The sequence below is a fragment of the Barbatula barbatula genome (genome assembly GCF_947034865.1).
Source record: "Barbatula barbatula genome assembly, chromosome: 18".
Lineage (NCBI taxonomy): Eukaryota > Metazoa > Chordata > Actinopteri > Cypriniformes > Nemacheilidae > Barbatula > Barbatula barbatula.
The window spans coordinates 3,203,357-3,227,916 of NC_136781.1; the positions used below are offsets into that span (position 1 = coordinate 3,203,357).

General features: G+C 37.9%; 5 protein-coding genes across 6 annotated transcripts in view; 3 read left to right on the forward strand and 2 right to left on the reverse strand.

The window, feature by feature from the left end:
* Nucleotides 1–77: 77 nt before the first annotated feature.
* On the forward strand, nt 78–2,894 carry tstd2 (thiosulfate sulfurtransferase like domain containing 2). Its single transcript, XM_079479782.1, has 9 exons — nt 78–450; nt 614–900; nt 987–1,095; nt 1,189–1,311; nt 1,391–1,496; nt 1,588–1,703; nt 1,787–1,945; nt 2,030–2,168; nt 2,250–2,894. Exons 1-9 carry the CDS (start codon nt 319–321, stop codon nt 2,480–2,482), a joined length of 1,404 nt encoding a protein of 467 aa, XP_079335908.1. The 5' UTR covers nt 78–318; the 3' UTR covers nt 2,483–2,894.
* On the reverse strand, nt 2,877–4,389 carry atp6v0e1 (ATPase H+ transporting V0 subunit e1). Its single transcript, XM_079479783.1, has 4 exons — nt 4,184–4,389; nt 3,752–3,799; nt 3,101–3,233; nt 2,877–3,014 (listed from the first exon to the last, which is right to left on the reverse strand). The coding sequence occupies exons 1-3, from the start codon at nt 4,285–4,287 to the stop codon at nt 3,140–3,142; spliced, it is 246 nt and encodes an 81-aa protein (XP_079335909.1). The 5' UTR covers nt 4,288–4,389; the 3' UTR covers nt 2,877–3,014; nt 3,101–3,139.
* An 840-nt stretch (nt 4,390–5,229) lies between these two features.
* rpl26 (ribosomal protein L26) lies at nt 5,230–8,921 on the reverse strand. Its single transcript, XM_079479784.1, has 4 exons — nt 8,832–8,921; nt 8,145–8,317; nt 6,194–6,334; nt 5,230–5,400 (listed from the first exon to the last, which is right to left on the reverse strand). The coding sequence occupies exons 2-4, from the start codon at nt 8,310–8,312 to the stop codon at nt 5,272–5,274; spliced, it is 438 nt and encodes a 145-aa protein (XP_079335910.1). The 5' UTR covers nt 8,313–8,317; nt 8,832–8,921; the 3' UTR covers nt 5,230–5,271.
* A 697-nt stretch (nt 8,922–9,618) lies between these two features.
* On the forward strand, nt 9,619–11,826 carry LOC306907588 (interleukin-17B-like). The gene is made up of 4 exons (XM_079479785.1): nt 9,619–9,738; nt 10,252–10,331; nt 10,425–10,747; nt 11,092–11,826. The coding sequence occupies exons 2-4, from the start codon at nt 10,308–10,310 to the stop codon at nt 11,339–11,341; spliced, it is 597 nt and encodes a 198-aa protein (XP_079335911.1). The 5' UTR covers nt 9,619–9,738; nt 10,252–10,307; the 3' UTR covers nt 11,342–11,826.
* Nucleotides 11,827–11,980: 154 nt separating this feature from the next.
* The window catches only part of ppp2r2ba (protein phosphatase 2, regulatory subunit B, beta a), a 42,393-nt gene continuing 29,813 nt past the window's right edge, over nt 11,981–24,560 (forward strand). The window contains exons 1-2 of one of the 2 annotated variants that reach the window (XM_079480601.1): nt 11,981–12,086; nt 12,171–12,245. In XM_079480601.1, the coding sequence (XP_079336727.1) occupies nt 12,080–12,086; nt 12,171–12,245 (82 nt within the window). In that variant the 5' untranslated portion in view covers nt 11,981–12,079. Of the gene's footprint in view, nt 12,087–12,170; nt 12,246–13,809; nt 14,071–24,560 lie in introns of those variants that run through there. The other variant, XM_079480602.1, reaches the window with a different exon arrangement.

A 24,560-nucleotide genomic window follows, 5' to 3' on the forward strand; every position in this document is an offset into this window, starting at 1 on the left:
GACTATAAAGTATCGCGAGAGAGAGCTAAATGGGCCACGTTTCCGGATCACTCTCGCGATATTTTAAGGCTTTCGCTGATCGGTCTGCGCAGCGCTGCATACGACCCGCGTTTATCTTCCGCGAGCTAGGACACTTTTTAATTCCCTTTAATAAGGCGTGTGTTCAGTTTTATATTATTAGTCGTATTTATTGATAATAAGTCACGCGTTCGTCGAGGTGAATTGCGCGGAGAGATTGCTTTACTTGCTTTTTACATCGTGTAGTTTCGTCAGATAGACAGTTGTTGTAAATCAATGTGATCATTCATTTGGAATATAATGGCTTGTGACAGCTTCAGAGAAAGCGTGCTCGTTCATATTGATGTTGAGTGTTTTGCTCCAGAGGTTCATAAGGAACACAAACCAGACTTTTCAACAACAAGGAAACTGTATTCATATGTCAAGAAGAGGGTGAGTAGATCAACAATAGACATTCTAATGGATAAGCTTGGTATGGGAATTGACTGGTTTTAGTTGAAACTAGACAATGGCCATAATATCTATGCCCATTACAATTTGTTTTAGTGACGTGACACATTGATTTGTTGATTGGTGTATTTTCCCTGACGTGTAGACATTTGCAACATTTGTGGCATCCAAGGAAGTCACAGCATCTTGTGGAAACACCTCGGCACTCATTTGGCGCTGCTGTGGAAAGTCATTTGAAGAATCTTCAGCGATACACAAACATGTCGCCAATGATCATGCCAGTGAAATTTACCAGCTGACCGTAGAGACCCTGGACACGATGCTTCACCAAACTGGTAGTGATGTCTCTGCGCAAGAGTCTGTTAGTGATGAGACAAATGTGTCATCCTGGATCCCTGATACAAGCGTCATCTCAGAGGATGATCTTATCAAGTAAGTGCATCGCATGAAGCTGTAAGGATCCAAAGTAATGGTTTGCTTATATGAAGATGTTTTTAAATGAAGTTGATTTGTTTTAGGGGCCCAGGTCAAGTTCTGCTGTATTACTGCTACTGTGAAGTAAAAGATCCCAAACTTACTTGCAAGTGGCAGAAAGAGCTTTGCTCAAAACTTCACCTGACAGGCAAGGTAGCTAAATTCTTACTTCAAATTCTTGAAGCCATTAGCGAACAAATATTCTCATAATATTCGTAATATAATGACTTGAGCACGTTCTTCCAGATTCGAGTGGCTACTGAGGGCATCAATGGAACTGTTGGTGGTACCAAAACAGCCACTGAACTTTATGTCGAGGCAATGCTGTCACATCCAACCTTTAAAATAATGCAAGCACAGGATTTTAAGGTAACCACTGTTCGAAATGACACTTTGTTTTAGTACAAAGAAAAGTTGAAAATAATGTCAACTTTTCCTTTTTCCTTAGAAAAGTGAAGGAGGTGTAGAGTGCTTTTCCGATCTCAGGGTTGGTGTCTACAAAGAAATTGTTCCTATGGGTGTGGATCCAGAAATCATCTCGCACAGATTAGCTGGTAAGAATCTCACACATTCCATCTTTATTACAAATGTGGTTGTTTATATATTTAAATGAAAAGTATTTTATGCACATTTTGAACTGTAAAGGAACACATTTGGAGCCGCAACAATTTCATAAGGAAGTGAAGGCCCTCTTGGAAAACAAGTCCTCATGTAGTGATACAGTACTGCTAGACTGTAGAAACTTCTATGAGAGCAAAATTGTAAGTGTCTCTGAAATTTTGCAAGTTAAACAAAGACCATAGGTACTGGATTACTTTGAATCTCGTAACATGTCTGTTCTCAGGGTCAGTTCAGTCACTGTTTGGCCCCTGATATCAGAAAATTCAGCTACTTTCCAGACTACGTAGATGAGAATTTGGATCTTTTTAGGGACAAAAAGGTTCTGATGTACTGTACAGGGGGAATCCGCTGTGAGCGAGGGTCTGCTTATCTCAGATCAAAAGTAAGTCTGAATGAAAATCTTTGCACATGTAAAGGCTTAAATACTCATTGCCACTGTCAAAATGTATTTTCTTCAAATCCACAGAATGTATGTAAGGAGGTGTACCAGCTGAAGGGAGGTATTCACAAATACCTTGAGCAGTTCCCTGACGGTTTCTACCGTGGAAAACTCTTTGTTTTTGATGAGCGTTATGCAATCGCTTTTAACCAGGATGTCATCTCAGGTGTGTTCCGCAAGCTTCTCGAGTTTTTCATAATTCAGAACCATAATTCTCAAACGTAGTATTCATGTCTCCATTCCCCAGAGTGCAGATATTGTGGTTGCCCTTGGGATCAATATCAGCTGTGCTCCACAGTCTTCTGCTGCCAGCTGGTGCTCTCTTGCACCACCTGCAGAGAAAGCGGTTTGACGGCCTGTTGCCCTGCTTGCCAAGCCAAAGAGAAAAAACACACCATTGACTCCTCTAATGGATCTCCTCATAAAGAGGAATGTGAATGCACGATTACACGTCCCAGAATCCCTAAAGACACTTTATGACGAACTCAATAAGATGATCAGATCATGATTTGATCAAATGTTTTCAAATGGCCTTAGGTTGACTGTTTTAAGAAATTGGTGAAATCCTGCCTTAATGTTTACCATTTGAATCAAAAAAACTGTACCAATTTGGTGAGGCTTTTAAAAATGTGCACAAGTTTTAATGCTAAAATATGATACAAAAATACATTTGCTCCCTTTTTAATGATTTTATTGGACATACAGACTCATGTATATATATATATACACATATACATACACAAAAGAAAGGACAAGTTATTTTGTCCAAAATAATAATCGGTTATTTAATACAAACTAAACAATGTGTAATACAAACATAAAACAAAGGTAACATTTTATTGCATATCGTTTCATTCAAAAGAAATCAAATAAATATATAAACTCAGATCTTATTACACTGTTGTCATTCTTGGATTAAGAAAACAGCATTTAAAGCTTCAGCTGAAAAGATCTTTCACAAAAGGCATTGGTGAGATGTTTTCCGTTTTGGCAATGTACATGCTTCCAGCATCTATTTGGGGTCAACAACAAACTGAATTAACAAAATGTTGTGTGTAAGTACAATGTATATGTGGGTATAAGACATGATCTATTTACCTGGTTTATGACGTTTGCAGAGTATTCCAATGATGGCTCTCATGGCCAGTGATAGTAAAGGTACCAGATGGTATCATTGCTCAGTGATGGTCCAAGCAGTGGATTGAGCTGTGCAAGAATAGCAATCAGCCAGCTTCAACACAACAAAGAATAAAACATTAAAAACAGTGCTGTAGAATCTGGATGCGTCCAAATACCCCCACTTGAGGTCTTGGGCACTTGAGAGCGCGTGCACGGATGAAAATAATCAAGTGCAAAGACCGCAAGTGGGCGAATTTGGACGCAGCCTCAGTCTTCAAATGATGGATTGGTCAAATAAAATCCTGTCTGCTGCCACGTAGTGGCGGGTCGAGAATATAACTATCACATTTCTTCAAAATACTAAATAATTCACATCATAGTGGGACAAAAGTACAATCAATGTGTAATGTGTAACACGACATATAAATGTAAGAGTAAAAGATGTAATGTAGTCGTGAACATGAACTAAAACAACTGGGATCTGTTTTGGTTATAATTCTAATCAATGCTGTTGGAGTTGCCCAAAGGCAACGTCTGACATTCAGCTGTTACAGAACAAAACATTTGATATGTTTTTACCACCTTCAAATAGTTTTTCACAACACAGCAGACAATTTAAATGTCACTTACAATAGGTAGCAACACACAGCAGTTAATACCAGCATGGTCACAATGACTCTGAAAGACATAAACCATAAGGTTAACATCTAATGTTTATTTAACACTTGAATTCAAAATATTTTTTACAAAACTTAACAACCAGTAAGATAACCACTTGGCCCATACTATCACATGACCCAGTCATCGGGATCACATTGCGATAGAACTACCCATGAAAACGTCATTAATAAGTGAAATAATAGGCTAGCGTAAGTTTATTCTCTATTAGCACGCAGGTCAAATCTCAAAACTTTAATCAAACCGTTTAACGTAATTTTCTCAAACTATCGACGAAAAAAACATATGGCGAATGTTATAATAATACAGTCCCAAAACTTTCATTGTTAAACCGTGTTCAATTCCGTTCATGAAACTTTTAAGCAAATGCTAATGTCTACTCACCCTCGATTAGGTCCTTTAGGAATAAACCACGGAATAACTCCACCAAAAAGACCCCAAAACAAAGTCATGACCGAAACAGCGACAACAAAAGTACTTGCCGCCATGATATATCTATATATATTGTGTTGTTATTCCTACTTTTCTTAAAACTAACAAACTTCTGATTGCTCTCGCGCCCTCAACTGCTGTGTCGAGACTTATCACGTGACCCGGCTAGCGCATGACTGATGTCTCACTACTTCCTGCGCTTGGAAAATTATGAACAAGTTAGACTATACTTCCTAAATAATCTTCTTTTGATACTACAGACCCTACCGGTTTCAGTGTCTTCATAATATTTCATCTACAGTGGAGTCGCATGAGACCTTTCTCCAACATTAATTATTTAAAATGCCACCCTGCATTAGTAAAAACCAATTAGTGCAGATCTGTATTAGCTGTTTTGACAACATATAAACAAAAAAAATCAGAGCAGATCTGTATTAGCTGTTTTGACAACATATAAACAAAAAAAATCGTAAGTTCCCTAAATGACCCTTCTTTAAGCAGGGTTTTGCTTAAACTGATTTTCACTAATGTGCAATCATAATATTTTAAGACACAGAAAACATTGCTTTCTTTTGCATTAGAGGTAATGCAAGAAATAGTAAGAGACAAAATTGGGGATAAACATTGCTTCTGCCTTTGTAAAGTAAACTGTGTTTAAAAAAACAATGCACTTAGCTGGAAGCGCACTATAACAAACTTGCATGGGGAGAATAGAATCCCATGTTTGGCTAAATTGAGTTAGTTACAGCTAAAAACAGCGTAATGAAGGAACAGCCGATAAATCAATTGATGGTCTAGTAGAAAGTAAAGCGAATGAGAATCATTAAAGTTTGATTTCAAACATTAATTTCACTGTATTATCAATATTTAACATTATATAGGACCATTTTATGTAGAAAATGGACTTCAGCTGGGTTTAACAGGAAGGGTCACGTGTATAACTGGCTATACAACTGAGCTTAAATACAGAATCCAAATTCAAAAGACAAACAAAAAAGTCAGGTTTTATACGGTCTTTTATTGTTAGCAAAAGAATCATTTCACTCCTGCATTTTCTCAATAGACTCCTCCTTGTATTTGCCCTTCTCCTTGCCGTCCTGTCGGGACTTGGCCTTGCGCTCAAGGATCTTCTTGCGATCCTTGTCGAGCTTTAGCCTGGTGATCACCACCTAGAGAAAACAAGATTTTGATTTAATACAACGCAGAAGGCACAAAACACTAATGTACATGAACCACTATAGGAAAAATCATACCTTCATAAAACATTAAATAAAACAAAATTGTAATTTTCTGTGAAACCACAAGCCATTAAATAGGTCTGGTGTAACTTTGACAATACCAAAAAGACAGGATGCAAATGTTTCAATAGATAACGGTCAAACTTTTCTAGAGGACCAGGAAAAGCGGTTTCTAATATAAATTGTTGTCAAAGATAATGGACATAAAATAATGGCCCTATAAGCCTTGCATAAGCCGGTGCCTTAACAGCCTGACAATTTCTCCAAAATCACAACACAGAAATTTTAACAATACATTTACATTAAGCAGACAATATTGCCAGTAGAAATTTAGTAGTGTTAGAATCCTGAAATACACTGAACAAAATATGTCACCAGGAGCCTGATTAAGCAGGCAAATGTCCCTTCAATTGAAAGACGTATTGTATTTGCTTTATTTCTAGTATTTAAGCTATTCCTCTATCAAGGTAGGAACAAAAGTCAACTCGGCAAATAAAATGCATTTTAACGTTTTCACAAGTGTAATTAGTGAAATGCAAATATTCTTGTGCCTTTTCCTTACATTTATCAATAGTGTCAATCTTGTATCCTTAAACTAGTAGGAAGATCAAACAGATGACTGCTCTCTAAATAACAGGTCCACCACTAATCAAAACCTTATTGATCCATTCAAAAATCATATGAGCGCAAGTTTTGGAACTAAGGAAAACATCAGATGTCGTACCTTGCTGGGGTGGAGGCCGACATGGACTGTGGTGCCATTGGCTTTCTCACGCTGTACACGCTCGATGTAAATTACATACTTCTTCCTGTAGACCTGCACAACTTTGCCAATCTGCTGGCCTTTGTAGTGTCCCCGGACAACCTGGCAGAGAAAGAAAAAGCGAGAAAAATTATGAAATGAATGTGTAATGTAAAAACTTCAAAGATCAAAATACGCAAACTGTATTTTTATCATAGAATTATATAGGTTAAGCATATGCTGTAAGATTGTTCAACATGTGTTAACGTGCAAACTCAATAATGATACAAATCAACACAATGTCAGCCTCGCAAGTTGTTCTTTTTCTGAGATTTTTAACATCTTAGTTAGCATTTGTTAGTACTCTGCTCAAAATCAAGGGAACACTTAATCATCACAGCTTAACACAAAGTCAGTTAACATTCAGGACTGGAATATCAATCAACCCGGTAAGCAAGCAATTGTGAACTATTTACTTGTTTTGCAAATAAAAATGACAACAGTTACAGTGGAGAGGCAACAGCAAGGGTGGTCTGGGGAGGACCATCCACAGGGGTCTCACAGACTATGAAGCTATAAAGTATCCGGATGAAATAATCAGACCTATTGTCAGATCTTATGCTTGTGCAGTCCCTCCAGATGCATGGAAATGCCCGACCTTAAGAGTCTGTAGGCAGTTTCTGGATGATGAAGGCATTGACCCTCCCTCACGTTCCTCAGACCTAAATCCAGTGGAGAACCTCTGGGATCTCATGTATCCGAAACCATTATGTAACACCATAGACTTTCCAGGAGCTCACTAATGAGGAGATCCCCAAGACACCAAGTGCAGTGTCATCTCTTTAGGAGTATGCCCAGACATCGCTGTGAGTTCACGTGGGGCCATGCACCTCACTGACTAAATTACTGTGGTGAAATTCCTGTCCTGAATGCATTTATGATTTTGGCTTTCACTGACCTTTGTCACATTCATTTATTCTCACGAGTTTAACTCGTCTCGAGACGAGTTTAAACCTGGATATTTCCATTATTTAGATCTAATACAGTGCGATTTAAGTGTTCCCTATTCCCTGTATATTTTGTGTATTTAACAGTGTTGTCTGTGGAGAATCAATCAAGAACGTTTCACACACCATAATCGTAAATATGACCAAAGGCTTTTGTCAAAGGTTCACACACACAGTAGGTATGACGACATGGCAACCACTCGCGGCGAACATTCTGTCTCAACAATGTGTTCCAAACTGCGTAGTACTGAAATGTGCGCGTCTTAATATCTACTTCTGGCCGCCTGGTGAGAGTATGTTGTTCCTGAATACGATGGTAACTACATCGAGTGCAAACCCCTGCAGCGTTGGAAACTTCAGCATTTCATTTCTAAGGTGATTTCAGATCACCGCAACTTTTGGAAGATTTGAGTGGCTTTCAACCGATCGGCGGGCTTCATCTAAGCTTTGGACACTCCTCAAAGATATGTGGACATAAATACTAAGCTTTTATCTTGGCACTGACGAAATTTCATCGAAATCCATTGAGAAAGTATTTTACTAAATCGCGGAAATTGGGTAGTCACATTTGTGGCGGGTAGATTAGCGATTGTAAAACATCCTCTGTATTTAATAATTAGCATTTTCGATCACATGACTTCTATTGTAGTTAATGTTAACTATTTTAATATATTCAGCGTTATAAATATCATAACTTTCGCAATCCTCAACTGATTTTCACAATTCAGGTGTCGTCGTAAAGGGAATTTTCAGCTCTGTCTAGAAATGTGATCCATTTTGAGTCTAGGGGTGTTTGAAAATTGTATCATCATACCTACACACAGACACTTCATGGCAGGTAGACAAGCAGTTAAGTTAAACAGCCCTGTAGAAATGTGAATGACAATCATAAGTGTGTACAACTCTTGAGTCGGTAATGTCCTTACCTGGACTTCGTCGTCCTTGCGGATGGGCATTGATCTCACGCTGTACTTCTGTCGGAGATCTTTGGACAGAGGGGAGGACATGATCTTCCTGCGGATGTGTGATGGGGCGTTGAAGTGCCTCTTACGGTTCTTGCGACGGGAGGACGTCACTAATTTGTTGAGCTTCATGATGGCTGTAAGGTAGATGAAAGCGAACAGGTTAGAGTAATGTCACAAACGTCGTGTAGTTGTCAGTTGGGAAACTTCGAATACGATTTTTAACGTTGACAAGTAGCGTGCTGTATTTAAGTAATACAACGTCTGTCATACTGACGATCTAAAAACGCCACACATGTTCAATGTTATTCCCGCACGGCGGTCTTCATAATAAACATTTCAATGCAGCAAACGACACAACAATTGAACAGACTAGTTTTAAAACTACGTTTTATTTCTCGAAAGCAATGTGCTTGGGTGAAAACAGAAGTGACGATATTAACACGGGGCAGAAAAGCGCTCCTGAGGCAGCCAGCGGCTAAACTTATGCTACTAAATCTGTCTAACGTTGTCTTGTGAAGACGAAATAACACGCCTAAATGGATTATAGTGATATTGTATTACGATAATGTGTGTTTTAAACTTTGCAGACGTGAAAACCACGAGGATGGAAAAGGATAGATGTAAAACGCTTTAGCAATCTTGGCTTACCCTGCCGACTTGTCGTTATGGCCGCCGGAAAAGAGACTCGAGAACTACTTCCGCCAAAATTAGTTGAAGACCAAATCTCGCGAGACCTACAGACAAGCGGGATTTCACAGCGGCCGCGTTGATATTCTGCTGCTCGAGTAGATCATGAAACATATATATACATATATATATATATTAGAAACATATAACATGTAATAAACTTGATCCAAGAGCTTTGCAGATACGGTTGAAATGTGCCCTCGCTTTAAATATTGAATTTAGAGTTAATTCTGACTTTTATTTATTTCCAAAAATAAAATTATATTGTAAAAAAATATGTATATGTAGGCCTATATTTTGGATACCCTCTTAAATATAAGTTTCACGTGTGCTTTGGCTAAAGGAAAAATACATTAGAAAAGCCATTTGAAACAAAACAAGAGAGAATGCAAATATGAGTCACAATTCACTTTATTGGTCTAACATAATTGTCTGTAAATTGAAAAAAAAAACGTTTTTATCCAACACGATATTCAGCATCCATTTTTGGCTTTAATCCAAGCAGCCTTTAAAAATAGCAAAACATAGTTTGCCACAACTGTTCTCTTTGAAAATCAAGGTCTATTAAACTGCCCTGACATGTCACAGCAGCAGGTGTTCATTTACACAACTCAATGGCATCTATTGTGAATATGAATATGGCATTGAATGAGCCACATCAGGGGAAAAAACATGGATTGACCAAATCTCTAGCAGCAGACACTGTTCTTTTGGGTTGTGGTTCCAAAGAGTGTTTTTTGCTTCACAGAATGGTTCTAAGGCGCATAAAGCTCTGTCTGGTCGTTTGTTCTCTCTGGGCTTTGAGACTGAAGAATAAAGGGTCTTTTCACTTAATACCACTGAATGGGGATGCATAAAAATAACAAAGGTACAAAGCTCAAAACAGAAATATTTCTCAGGACTTGAGAGTTCTTCGAAATGTACTGAAATTCTGTTGAAAACATCTCATGCGACAGTCAATTTGTAACATTATACACTCGCTCCTACCTAATGATTGTTCAGACAGCACTTAAAACTAAGATGATGAAGCTGATCATAGCTATCTATCTATCTATCTATCTATCTATCTATCTATCTATCTATCTATCTATCTATCTATCTATCTATCTATCTATCTATCTATCTATCTATCTATCTATCTATCTATCTATCTATCTATCTATCTATCTATCTATCTATCTATCTATCTATCTATCTATCTATCTATCTATCTATCTATCATCTATCGGACATGAAAGAGAGTTACAAATGAATAGACTTACATATTGTTCTGTATGGCCCCACCTTGAACTGTTCAGTTCAGGTGTGTCCCTGTAGGCTACTGTGTCAGTGTGAGGCGTGACACTGCAGCATGACTAATCTCATGCTCAAACGCTTTCAGTACAAATTTATGGCAAGAAGACCACTGTGACAACTTATTGCATTCTCACTTAGAACATGGGAAACATGTGGAAACATAAGGTGAGTCCTGAAGAAAAATGCACGCTTCCTACCATGGGTAGTCTATTTTATGTTAAGAACTAACCTTAACTTCATATCGCTCATGTTTAACAGGTAGTCATGGTGCTGATGGTGGGGAACATGTTAGTGTCTGTGGAAACGGAACAGACCAGAAAAGAAGTGAAGTCTCGCAGACGCAAACTAGAATCGCATCCTCGACGGACAGCCTCATCTGTCAAAATGTCCCCGGATCCACTGATGACAGGTGCAGAATCAGGGGTGGGGATACCCACTGATGTTGAAATGGACTTTGACAAGAGCATCAAAGACATGGTGTCCCAAGTCAGAAACAATCCAAACTTGACCATAAACACGTGCGTGGTGGATCGCAAACTTTGGATGTCCAACAGTCGCAGCCTCTCACCGTGGTCTTACAGGTGAGTGAACCACACACATGCGCATGCAAGCAATTGCACTAAATCTACGTATTTGATCATTTTAATGCTTTTTATTTAAATCTTATATTATATAAGGAGACCCTGTGCCAGTTTAAATACTTGTGAAAAACTATTTTACAAATTGATTAACTGTCCATTTAAAGTCATCCGTAGAAGTGACGATGCTTAGGCACGAGAGTACTGTGAACTATTATACACATCGTAAGATTTGACATCTTCAAGCATGCATAAGTTGGTTAAAGGTAAAATAATGCGTGCCCCTGTGTTGTGCCAGCGCGTTTAGATGACTCTCTTGCCTCACACGCTGATGACTTTCTGTACAGAATAAATCACGACGATAAGCGTAAACCCGTGGACATCCCCGAGGCCGTGTGCTCGTGCGTGGGATGCATCAATCCTTTCACCATGCAAGAGGATCGCGCCATGACCAGCGCTCTCATTTACACCAAAATCCCTGTGCGCAGAATGCTGTGCCACCCGCCGACCAAGAAACCGAGGAAGAAGAAATGCACGCCCCGGTACAGGACGGTCGTGGAGAGCATCGCCGTGGGGTGCACGTGTATCGTTGGATAGCTGAGGGGGACGCCGAATCTGTTTTTAATCTGCAATGTGCTTATACTTTGTATTCTGCAAAAGAATGGTGATGCTTATTGTGGATATATTTTTATTTCACAAACCCAATTACAGACATTATAATGGATTTAGTGGTTCTTGGCAATTGCATTGGTTTTGATGGAAATATAATGGTCTGTTGGTTTAATTGGTGGGATGTTATCTTGCGGATGGGAACCAATATAGAACACCATAAAACACGTTATGTAAAGAAATTTGTAATCTTTTTTATTGGCTCATAATGTTATTTAGAAACGAATTTCCATTGTTGTTGTATTTTCCAGCAGGGAAAACGTTTTTTTTTAGAAGCAATAATGTCCTTTATGCAGTCCTGTATATATTTCATGCTTCAAATGATTACAAAATTGCTTTTTTATTTTGATATTATTATGGCCTGATTTGTTTTGTAATATCCCAAGATTAAATAAAATATTTGTTCATGGATCAAACAATATTCGCTTACGTTCATCCTTTTAAACAAGCATCGCGTATTCGTTTATTTACGATAATGTTGGTCTGGTATGTTGGTCTCTTGGCGCCATCAGCAGGACAACAACAGCTGGTAAACACGAACGGGTAAAACTTTCTCTCGTTGACACTGCTCATACTGGTGAGTGATGAAGAGGAAGTCCAACCTCAGTCTCTCAACCAGTAACCGAATCATACTGGTGATCACAGAGGCACGGTTAACTGCGCATCATGCCCGGTATGTCAACCTTTGCAAATTAGATCAATAATCGTCAACTGAAAGGCATGTTTCCTCTTAACCAATGCATCTTTTTTTGGAAAGGACGAGGTGTCCCAGATGAACGAAACTGGTGTTTTGTCCAGGTGAAGGGTCCAGCCGGGCTGAACTCAACAGAAGGTAGGAGCTGACAATACTTGCAGATGCACACATGCAAAATATAACCTCGATTACTTTCAATATATTTATACTAAATCATATGCTGTCAGAAGGCTAATAGGTTTCTCTCATTCATATTGTCCACTCCTAATATATTATATTTATACCACTTTTTGATCTTTCAAACAGTATAACAGCAAGAGAAAACCTTTTTGACAAACATTTTACCAGAAGATAAAGCAGAAACGGGCAACAAATAATATATCATCATCTTGAGCATCAAATATTATTATGAGCCATAAAATGTTAATTTCAACAGTGTCCAAAGTATGTTTTGGTGTAGGTGTTTGTTGGTGCATTAGTGTGGACTAGTACACAAACATATAGTGTTAAACTTTAAATTAAACTATTCATCCATAACACGGGTTAACTGTTGATAGTATGTTGAAGTATTAATGCAGCAACATAAAAGCTAAAAAATCTGTAGAGCTGCAGGTGACCTCCATTTCAGCGTGTCTTCCTCAATATATCCAGGTCTGTCAATCTATATTTAGAAGCTCTTGCAGCTCATAAATATTCATTGAGGTTTTAGTGCATTCTTAAAAAAGAAGCCAGCGTGATATCCCAACAGTGAGTCAGACAGTGTGTGTCAGAAAGTGTAGGAGGAGAGAGAGAGAGATGCTGGGTGAGAATGAACTCTTTGATATTTTGATTTGCTGATACCCTGGGGAGCAGCACAGATGGCACCTGTACTGAGAGGCGGCGGTCACTCTTGCTGACATATCAGCGTGTGACTTCCTTCACAAAAGATCAAACTTGATGCTTCCAGTCTGAGTGGACTGATTTGTTTCTTAAGGTCAGACAGTAGAGAAATAGTAGAGAGAGAAGAGTAAACATTCCTTTGGGAATCACTGGAGCAAGAGTTTGAATTAATTTGAGAGGAAAATGAAACTATGTGTTTTGAGTTTGACATGATACGCCCAAGAACAGCTGTGGTTTGAGGTGGGGTTTGATGCTAAATCAACAAAGTTGTCTTTGCTCAGAGTCACCACAGGCATTACGACACTGTTTTCGGTAAACCTGCAAGGTCAAATTCATTTTTATTTCACTATTTTATTTATGCTTCGGTCTTACCTAAAGCATTTCAATGTGCATAAGACAAACCTGAAACTACGCTGGTACACAAAACAACCACAAGATGGCACTATTCGGTAACTTTTAATGTAACAGCAAAAAAGTTTGGTCACTTTGCTAAGCATGAATGTGATCTTATGTCATAGCCTGCATCGGCCACATCTAAACAAATCTTTGTGGTCATCTTATATGTCTTCACGTTGTTTTTTCCTTGACTAAACCCCCAACTATGACGAAAAAAGGTACAACGGGAAAATATTATAATGTAAGAATTAAAACGTAGGCTGGTTAATGCACACGCAGTAACCCAGAAATGATCAAAACACTTCAAAATGAGGCCAAACGGGATATAAATGTAATGGTCTATCTGCCCCCATCGCTGCACTTTCCCATGTTTCGCTGCCCCTCCCAACCGATGCTCGAGAAAACAGCTCAACCCTCCGTCCTTCTGGGAGAAAAAGAAACTGTGAGGATGCACAGCACGTCGTTTTGGCTGATGTATAAAAACTGTTTAGGATGCTGCCCTGACTCCAAAAACATCCAGGGACAACCCTCTTTCGGTCCCGATCTGCTGTGATCTCCAGCGCGGATGGTTGGAAAGGAGCCTCCCAGAGGAACACAGACGGAAGAAAGATGAAATGTTTTTCCCGGTACCTTCCTTACCTCTTCCGACCTCCGAGTACCCTCCTCTCATCGAGCTGTCACACGGAAGGTAGGACTGACAGTCAGACAAACAGCTTGATAAGGATTGGTCTAGGTTGGGGTGGATCACTGTGTATTTAAGAGATGCTGCGTAATGACAACTTTGGAAGTGATGGGGAATCCAGAGATGAGCTACACGGGTCACTTTGGGTGTTTATGGTAAAGCACTAGGTGCAAGACAGTGGAATATATTTTTGTCCTTTTATATATACAGTTGTATCAATATTTATAAAAATATACAGAAATGTATGATATATAGATATGAAAGATCTAAATATATATAATAAATAAAATGTGTTTAAAGTTGTTTTAATAATACAAACCATTGATGAATTGGGTGAATACATACTTAGCATTTATGAAATTTAGCATTTTTACATATTGTTCTTCTGTTGTAATGACATCATGCACAGCTGACATGAACTTCACATGAGCCTGATGATGCATGCTTGACCTGAGAACGCTCCAAAGAGCATCTTGAGTAAATTAGTGGAAACAAGAAAAACCTGACCTTTTGTATACTAGAAATGTGACTTGTTGTACAATGAGAAAAACAGGATCAGCATCACAAATTTGTTTACATTTAATAAGTGTCAGGAATAGTGTAAAAAACGTATTTTACAAGGTTCAGAATTAAAATAATCAAAATGTAATGTGGTCTTTATTTTGGACTATTTTGTGTAAACAGATGTACATGTATAGGCCTATCAAATCTTATTGTTGTTGTTTAGAGTTAATGAAAAGTAAATACTCTTTATAGTTAAAGGATGTTCTGGATGTTATAGTCTCTATGAAAGAAACATATGAATTGATGTTATCCTAAGCTTTTATGGCTGTACAGAACTGCTGTAGATTAAATATTGCTGTGCAACTCTATGTCAAACAGAAAAATAAAACAGCCTGCATTCATTTGTCTAGCAGAAGCTGTGTTTGGCCAAGAAACATTCTTATGAGCACTTGTTAGTGTGTGAGTTTTATGTACAGGTCAGAGTGCCCTATCTTCTTTATAACGCTGTCGGATAGCACAGCTTGTCGACCATAAAAGTGTGCTTTATTTAAGCTTGTCCTCTATTCGTCTTGAAAATGTTACCCTCTATGCTTATAAAAAAACATTATTCATAACTAATGCTGGATTATCTCCATCAATAAATGTTAATTTATTGATTTGTTCTGCGAGAGAACAACGAGAGACCCAGAATCAGTGTGAATCAACACAACCCCATCCTGAAATTGTAAATCATTGAGTATTTATCACAATCACATATAGCAACAGAACTCAGGGGGTAAGAGCCCGGGCCCTGAGCTACAGGAAGGCGATACTGATACATGTCATACTGTATTTGGCTTATCCAAAGAACAAATTGGTTTTATGCACATGTTCAGGGCTCCCACCCAGATAAAAATATTAAAAGGGGTCTGTGTCGTCAGAGATGTGACATATTGGGTAGTGCATGTGCTCATGACACATAAGGAGCCATTGTGCATCTGCCCTGCGTCATGTCCCATTCTGCCTCCGTCCCAGCTTTCCTGTTTCTTCTGTATTTTTATACACGATAGTAGGCAAAAAATCTAGGCGCCTGCTGTGTCCAAGGTCACAAAAATGTTGGCATGTTCACTGTTGTAGATGATGCAGAAAACCTTAAATATCTCAATTAAAACAGGTTGGATGTAAGAGTCTGGATGTGTAACATAGGCTACTCATATTCTGGTGACATTGCAATAAGATCGTATTTGTAAACAGAGGTAACATTGTATGAGAATTAAACATTTTTTGTGAATGATTGTTAATGCCCAAACAATTGTTAGTGTTAGTTCAAGGTTAGTTAGTTCAACCAATGTTAAAAGATAACACTTTCAATTAAAAAATATTTAGAAAATCCTGAAATAACAATAAACTTAGATTAATAAATGCTGTGTTGAAGTATTATGCATTAATGCGTTGACAAATGTTAACAAATACATCCTTATTGTAAAGTGTTTTTACCAAATTATGATCAAATGCACAAAATCCAAGTTGCATTACAGGTCGATCTTATAAGATGGCTGTCATATATCTGTGTTTAGAGTGATGATCATCAACAAATTCATAGGAAAGCTTTACTGTTACACCAGCTCATGAATTATTCATTGCTGGCTCACTTTGTTGCTGTCTGGCCAAAGCGTCTGATGTAGAAGGCCTTTCCCTCCTGGTCATTTAAAACAGTCATAATAACAAAGACAGTAGTTATTGTCCCTACATGAGCAATGATGCGGCTGGACAGCTGACACCGTTTGAAAGATGCTAACCGGCATCAAAGCTCAGCTGTTGCCCTCGGCAACCGTGTGGGAAAACTGATGAGCACATGGGTCTGAGTTTGTGCCGTAGAGGTCAATGGTGGTCATTTTGAGAGATGTCATTAGGCTCTTCGAACAGAAAAAGTTAATGGAGAGTATGAAAGCTGAATTAAGCTGACAGGTACAGTTGGCCCAGCTTGTGTTTTTAGATTTCAATATCCCATCGTTGATTCTTGTGGTTTAGAGTTTGTTTATTAAAAGAATGAATTTGTGATATGGGCCTGGAGGATTTATCTCAGGATGAAATAGAACAGACAGGGCCATAAGTGAGATGTGTGCTGCTAAATATATATATATATATATTTTGGAGTGTCAGTTGACTTAAGGAGACAAAGGGATGGTTTGTCACTGTATGCAGTGTTTCAGTTGTGTTTTATAGTGTGTGTTTGGGGCAGGTATAGTTAAAACTGTGAAATGCTGATGATTTACAATATGTCCTCTGCTTGTGTCAGGAGAAAACACTTGCTTGCCATGTTTTACGGGGACATTCCATAAGACTTCCATTGATTTTATATAAGGCTTATGATATATTCTATCCCATAACCCTACCCCAACACCTAAACCTAATAATCACTCAAACCTTTCTGCGTTTTTAATTTATTTTCAATCAATATAATTCTGTATGATTTTTAAGCAGTTTTTCCCCACAGGGACCTAAATAATGTCCCCACAAGGTCAAAATCTACTGGTATTACTATCGCATTAGGTCCACGCACAGTGATGATTACCAACACACACACACACTGTTATTCTATAATAAAACCACAGCAGCTTACAAACACTGTTTTTAACCTCTGTGTGAGTGTGGTTTTTTTGCGACTAAATATCTCCGCAGGGCAACACATTTTATAAACATAATAAATAATGTATAAAAGAAAATGAAAAGTAATAAGGCCTTTTGAGGATTAGTTTTACGGGATAGAAAGTAGTAAAAGCTCAGTACAAAAAGAAAAGAAGTAAACTGGAAGTCCCACTAAGATAGAAAGAAGTGGGAGGGAGTGTTTGTGTGCGTGTGCGATTGTGATGAGAGCTATAAAGTAGATATACAGTAAGAGTTGTGAGAGGTTAGCTGGAGGGATGAGAGACACCAGACAGACAGACATATTCGACTCTAGACACATTACACAGTGAACAGAAAGATGATCTGGATTTCACAAAGTGCATGTAACCTCTTAACTGAACAGATTGTCAGAGAGGCAGTGTGTGTGTGTGTGTGTGTATGCCCCGAAGAAAATGTTATTACTCGGAAGTTGCTCTTCTATTATTGAGGAGACCTAATGGAGTTCTTAGTTATTTTCATTTATCTATCAATCAACAAGTTTCTTCTTTTCGGTGTTTCAATATTTACGATCATGTCATTTGTTGATTCGATCATCTTGTTGTTGTTGTTCGTTCTTTTGCTTGTACTTAAATATTTACATGAGTAAATAAAGAAGTATGTTCAACGGCACATTAGCTTTGCTGTGGAGTCAAAGTAAGTATTTAGAGTTCATAAATTTAATACAAAACAGAATGTTGTTACTGTACAAACCCTATAGAAAGAGTATAAAGTTATGAAATGAATATGAATAGCCCATCAGCACATCTTATATAAATTGGTGAGAATGTTTGAGGTCATATTTAAATGTGACTTTGATTGCAGACTTTGGTATATTTGGTATATCTGAGCACAGGTTGAGAAATTGAGCGCTTTTCCACCATCGCGCCGAACCAAATCTACGGCACGGTTGTGCTGAATCGTGCCAATGAATGAGCGCATAGGCGTTATAGCTCAGTCTCTTGTGTTACAAAGGCAGCGTGTGACGCATTTGTGTTTACATTCTAAATTTCTGTTATCAGCCCTGCGGTGTAAAATGAAACCATTTACGCACCGGCTGGCACGGATGGGCATGGAGTGGAACGATAAAGCAACGAAAACGGTTCGGCGCGGTGGTGGAAAAGCGATCTCTTATAAAGACACGTACAAGATTACTGGTCTTCTCTCAAGAGAACCATCTGTTAAGCAAAGCAAATTTAGCAAAATGTAAATTTGCTCCTAATTTAATCCCATTGCTGCTAGAAGAAATCATTACAATTATGACTATAAGATTGTAACAAGATCTTATTTACGATTTTACTTTCCTATGGTTGAATGTCATTGACAAATATGAGAGAGGTAGCCTACTTACCAGACACCACAGGGAGATTCTGACTGACCCATGGCCTTATAGGAAATGTGGTAAATTTGAGCTATGAGTCCCATGAGAACAGACTGATCTTGTCCACAGTTGATGTCCTCTCTGTCTCCTTTATTCTCTTTAGTTATTGTTCATGCCTTTTGCTATCTATTTTTTTCTCTTGCTACTTGTATTTGCTTCCTATCTGTATACGATGGCACCAAACTAGCTTGACACTTTAAAACATCTTGAAAGTTCAGAGAATTAATATAATAATTTCTTTGTTGATGCCACTTTATCCGATATTTTTTTATGTAATGCAATAACAATAGGTTTTCATTTTTAGGTGCGCTTTAAATGTCCAAATATGTTCTGGGAAAACTGAATCATGTTCACAATTTTTGGCAAAGAGGTTAAAAGCGGCAGGTGTTTCTGCATACACACACACACACACACACATTCACACTTTGTCTAAATCCTGCATCAGTTTCTCATCTAAAGCACTGGATGCATTAGTCTTTCCGTCCACTCATTCAGTGAGAGACGAGAAACCACAGCGGCACAAATCCTGCTTTGTGTTCCCAGACTCAGAGCAGGTCAGCTGATTCAAATCTGTGCGGAGAGTCCAGACAGAGAGAGAGAGAGAGAGAGAGAGAGAGAGAGAGAGGCGAGCTCAATGCATATCACATATATTTATGTTCAACCCCCTCAGACATTTTTGGGCACTGTAGCTGTGAGGCATTAAGTCATAAGAACTTCTTTTGTGTTTGTTACATTCTGCATATTCAGAATAGCCAGCAAAGGGGAAGTGCAGCTTTAAAAGGAAACCTGCTGGATCAATTACCTTTTTTCTCCTCTGGCACATGACTAAGCAGACACAGAAACATGGGCCAAATGAATCAGCAGTCTTTCTATACACGTCCTCCTCACATGCTCTTTTTTTCTCTGCGTGTTGGATTCACACATGCCTGCAGTCCTTTACCCGCGCACATTTCTCCTGCTCTTTATATTTAGTTTCAAGGGAAAGAGGGAGCCAGCGGTACAGATGCCAGCATTTGGTTTAATTATTGATGTAACATGAGAGTGCATGTGTAAAATTGTGTCTTGGCGAAAGGCTGCGTGTGCATGTGTGCAAGTAGGGTATCTATAAGTGTGTTATGAAAATAAACACACTCCGTCCTTCATGAAATTACTTGTACTCGGAATGACCTTACAGAAATACCACTTGCTACAAGTTAAATGCAAGTTCTGGCACCAGACCCATGAACAGTTCATGGCAGTTCGTGGAAAGTAGCGTTAATAAACTCACACGTTGTATGGAGTGACAGACTTATTATATTTTAGAGAAATGTCTCACACATGCCTTTTCTAAACTTTTTTCTATAATATTAGACAAGGTTTCTTGCACTAGAGACAAATTGCAATTAAAATGTCATGTTTCATGTACATGTACCTACGGCATCCCGGTTACCAACTTTCTTCAAAATATCTTGTTTTGAAAGATTTATTCAGGTTTAAAATGACAAGAGGGTGAATAATTGATGACAGAATTTTCACTTTGGGGTGAACTATCACTTTAAGACATCCATATGCTATTAATCTCCGTTATGATTGGCTAACCAATTAATGGTAAATTTCAGTACTAAATATATTGCTTTAACCCCCTATGACATCAAAATTGATGTTTTAGGGGCTTTTACTATTAATACTGTACACAGCATATCAAACTGACATTTTTTAATCAGCTGGAAAGACAGAAATATAACTTAAAATAAAAATATTTCTGTAAAAGTACAGGGTATATAATATATAATAAATATCTTTCCTCGTTTTTCTTGTGAATTTGCTGTCTTTTTCTTTAATTGTATGTTTTTTTACCATATTTCAAAATGGACATTCTCTGTAAGCTGGGGAGCCGGAAATAAATGGGAAAATAACAGTTTTCCCCTGTAAAACTACATGTTTTTACCAGTTTTTCTTGTAAATTTGCAGTCTTTCTCTGTAATTTGAGTTTTTTTCTGCATATTTTTTCAAAACACTGTAAAATTACAGTTTTTAAACTGGATATCTACAAAATAACATCAACGCATTGATCAAAGCTGTGCATTTCAAGGTATTACAGTTGGTCAGGCCTGTCCAAAACAGATGTTACAAACAGTATGAACAAATGTGTTGCATGTCTGCAATGTCGCACATGTCGTTCATGCATCTGCTCTTTCAACTCCAAGTAATTGGACTAATTAAGCGATAAAATCTGAATACCCATCGACCTCCATCAGCTCTTTTTATCTAACACATTTTAAGCTAATGACCTTTGGACTGAAGAGCCCTGAATGGATCACATGGGTTTTGATGAGAGACTCTTTGCTTCTCTCGCTGTTCGAGGTGTGTGAGAAATAGCTGTGCTGCGAGTCTAAAACACAGGAACACACTCCAGGGACGGAAAGGCATGCGCAAATGATTGACAGGCGCATGCAGAAAGTCAGAAAAGTGGGTTGCTTACAGTTTATGCTTCTTGAGAAAAAGTGGCTCCTGAAAAGGATGAAACCAGGCTTTTATACACAGTGCTACAGTAGTTCAAGTGGTGGATGATGGAGCTATTTATGATCATAGGATCCTTCGAGTCCTGAGGAACACATTCAACTGATAAAAATATATTATATATAACGTTTTAATTGGGGAAATCAAATAAATGCTACAAAAGTATAGAATTGATTCTCTTTAAAACGATGATATCATGAATTTGAGAACTAAATGACTGTTTATTATAGAACTGAGAAATCTTGTTATCATCTCAATTATTTCTCTAAGACGTCAATGAGATGAAAAGGAGAGCAAATGGAAACTGGAAAATGGAAAAGTCTCAGATATTTCTCATGAGAAAGAGCCAGAAATCTCACAAATGTCTCCATTAGTTTCAGAATGTCATCAATGTCACAAAGTCTGCCATCAAACTTTTCACATCAAATGTACCCGAATAATTTTACCTCTACAATCTACATTCATTTTACACCTTACAATTTTCATGTATTTTAACAGTTGGCTCATTTGTTTCTATTTTTATTTGTTATCATTTTGACCCACGGACAGCTGCTTTCGAACCCGTTTCTTGGCTCAAATCATTTCAACTGGGATACTCAGTGTTGTGTATTAATCCGTTTCAGAATGCATCAACCATTTTATGAGGTCACGTTTGTTGTTTCGAAGATTATACCCGTAAAAAGTCAATGTTTGTGTTTGGATAGGGGGAACGTGATTTGAGAAGACATACAGTGCAGGGCCCTTGAGCAGAGGTGACAATCACGATTCTCTATCGCTGTGATTTTCTTCCAGCATGTTGGATAAGGCATTCAAAGATTGCCTCGAGTGATATATGGGATTAGAAAGAAAAGGCACATCTGGATCACACACATTCAGTTAAAAAAACATAAAATGTTAACACATGTCCAGAGACAAACAGAGAGAGTTGATGAATCGGAGCAGAAATAGTGACATTATTTTTTCTAAGCGACTACTGCTGTTTCCATGATGGTGCTTATCAAGTTAGAATTTTGACAGGAATATGTTCAATAATAGAAGTAAAGAATATGATGAGTGTTTTATTATGTTTTTAAAAGCAAGGAGATTTAGAAAGAGAAAGTAATAAATGTTTGCCCAAAGCTCTTTCCATAAGGGCTTTCTTCTCTTGAGCTTCTGTGGTTTCCTTTGGCACATTTTATAATAATGTTGCAAAAGTTTGATATAATAAATACTAAAACACCAGCATATAAGAAATATTTTATTAGTCTGCAGTGACAGTCTGTGATGATGATGCCAGAAGAAAATGTGTGTTGAAACTCAAAAGTAACTTAAAACAGCATTCACGTGCCATTGCATTCGCTGTGTTTTAGCTAACAGAAGCCAAAAATAATGTCCAAATAGCGTTTAACATTAAACAATGTCAGATGAACAACCACATTTTGGACTAAGCAAGTTGTCACCTTCTGATAAAAGACAGTAATATTTTTCTTTGGAATAACACACAAAGATAAATCTCTCACAAAAGACTAGAAACACGCATTAAGATTGTAAATAAAGTCTATTTGGATTTCAAGTTGACTTTAAGAGGTGAGACTATTTCTGTCCACACACACACAGTCACAGCTAATGGGCACTTTACCTCTTGTAACCTCAACAATACGAGATATCAGCTGTACCCTGCGCTTTGTCCTCAGATTAATACACCAGATCTTTAAAACAGGACTGGAGTTTAAGAGCACTTCTTATGTCATGATCCCTGTTGAATGTATCTAATTTTCAGGTAATTACCTTTCGGATTTAGTTTCGGTTCAGACAGGTAATTGGATGGACGTATCTGAGCTCGAGGACAAAAAAGCCTTTTAGAGTTCAGTTCTTTTGCAAAGAGTCAGCCTCAAAGCCGAAGATAGTTAAAAAATCTGCGCAGAAAGTCTATATAGCTAATGTATGGAAATTGTCAATGAATTGTTCAAACAGCAAATAAAAAAGAGCTTTTCACTTTTATCCATTACAGTCAAAGCCACCATTACGAAAATGCCCACTAGGCATTTAAAGAGAATAGAAATCCAGAATCAATACATGCAGCTTTTTAAAGGACAAAAGACTAACTGTTGCCATAAAGGAGTCATGTAATAAAAATCCTTACAAAACATGAGAACAGATAATAAATTTAAGAACTGAATAGTCCCTTCCTAATCCAAAAAGTAATTTATTGAAAATGAGAATTTGTTATGAGACCCATTAACTCGTGGCTGCCCACATATGACATTTATTATTCAAAAGCTTTAAATAAAAGCCATTTCTCATTTCACAAGTGAAAAGGAAGCTTACATAAAAGTTTTAAAGGCATTAAAACTAGATTATAATTGCTTCATAAATTACGAGCCATCAGTGTAATCTTGTGATCTAAAGGTGTGATGAGTCAGGGGGAAACCTGCAGGACTTGTTTTCAGGAGAACTTCCGAGTGGAGACGTTATAGACTTTTATCAATAAAACAGGATGTCTCATTGTTTTCTCTGAAGTTCGCAGGGCATCTCCAGCACAGACAGAGTTTTTGATGTCGTAATTTGGCCTTGTTGAAGTTTAACGTGGAACAGTTGGAGCCTCGGGTCCTCGAACAGTCCCAAAGTAGAGCATTGATTCGGCCCCGTTTTCACTGGAAAGCTTCGGGCAGAGATGGGTGAAAGGGGGGCACTGTCATTGTCATTTGATTAAAAATGGTTTGTAATGGATGCGTATGCTTGTCTGTGAATATTTCCATATGTATATGTTGGAACGTGTGTGTTCCACGGGAGAAAGAACAAGTGTGAGAGAGAAGGATGGTTTTTGGCTCGGGGGGGGGGTTGTTGGACAGCGAGACAATGAGCGTGTCGGTTTATTTTTGCAAGAAAAACATTTGTACAAGCAGGAAGGAAGGATATGACCGTCTATGGGCGTGTGAGGGGTGTTATGAACCTCTCTCTCTCCCCATGGAAAATCACAGACGAGATCTCTTTGATATCATTTTTTCCTAGACAACAAAGAGGTGACATGCCGAACAAATTGAGACTTTTTCTCTGCGAGATACCAAATGCTGCCGTTAAATGATTTCAGTTTGGACGCAGACATAATAATCTCTTTGAGGAATGAAGGAATTTTAAGAGTAAATCTGAGCTATGACAAAACAACTCAAAATCTTCAAGACATTGGTTCCTTTGTATGTTTATATTGTGGAGATACCTTAGGAAACAAAATGTTTTAATTAAAATCTAACAACAAACAAAAATCACATCTAAAAATCTTTAAGGGTTGTGTTTACATTTAAAGTTATAACATCTCACTTTCTGCATATAATACAATAGACATCAATGGAAAGTCCCCACCGAGATATAAGATGAAGAGTTTGGTTGTTGGCACAGAGAACATGTTTGCTTGTATCTCACATTTAGGCCGGTAGATTGACATTTGACTCAAACGGTGAAAGACTAACAGCAGGTCATGGAGTAAATATAG

What these genes read in the sequence shown, in the direction of transcription:
- tstd2 (XM_079479782.1), top strand. Translation starts at nt 319, where the DNA reads ATGGCTTGTGACAGCTTCAGAGAAAGCGTGCTCGTTCATATTGATGTT. An exon ending in CATCTCGCACAGATTAGCTG is followed by an intron (nt 1,497 to 1,587) that starts GTAAGAATCTCA and finishes TGAACTGTAAAG; the next exon opens with GAACACATTTGGAGCCGCAA. An exon ending in ACTTCTATGAGAGCAAAATT is followed by an intron (nt 1,704 to 1,786) that starts GTAAGTGTCTCT and finishes GTCTGTTCTCAG; the next exon opens with GGTCAGTTCAGTCACTGTTT.
- atp6v0e1 (XM_079479783.1), bottom strand. Translation starts at nt 4,287, where the DNA reads ATGGCGGCAAGTACTTTTGTTGTCGCTGTTTCGGTCATGACTTTGTTT. An exon ending in CCTAAAGGACCTAATCGAGG is followed by an intron (nt 3,800 to 4,183) that starts GTGAGTAGACAT and finishes TATGTCTTTCAG; the next exon opens with AGTCATTGTGACCATGCTGG. An exon ending in GCTGTGTGTTGCTACCTATT is followed by an intron (nt 3,234 to 3,751) that starts GTAAGTGACATT and finishes GTTGTGTTGAAG; the next exon opens with CTGGCTGATTGCTATTCTTG.
- rpl26 (XM_079479784.1), bottom strand. Translation starts at nt 8,312, where the DNA reads ATGAAGCTCAACAAATTAGTGACGTCCTCCCGTCGCAAGAACCGTAAG. An exon ending in GCAAGGACGACGAAGTCCAG is followed by an intron (nt 6,335 to 8,144) that starts GTAAGGACATTA and finishes TTTCTCTGCCAG; the next exon opens with GTTGTCCGGGGACACTACAA. An exon ending in TCGGCCTCCACCCCAGCAAG is followed by an intron (nt 5,401 to 6,193) that starts GTACGACATCTG and finishes TGTTTTCTCTAG; the next exon opens with GTGGTGATCACCAGGCTAAA.
- LOC306907588 (XM_079479785.1), top strand. Translation starts at nt 10,308, where the DNA reads ATGGGAAACATGTGGAAACATAAG. An exon ending in GAAACATGTGGAAACATAAG is followed by an intron (nt 10,332 to 10,424) that starts GTGAGTCCTGAA and finishes CATGTTTAACAG; the next exon opens with GTAGTCATGGTGCTGATGGT. An exon ending in CTCTCACCGTGGTCTTACAG is followed by an intron (nt 10,748 to 11,091) that starts GTGAGTGAACCA and finishes CTTTCTGTACAG; the next exon opens with AATAAATCACGACGATAAGC.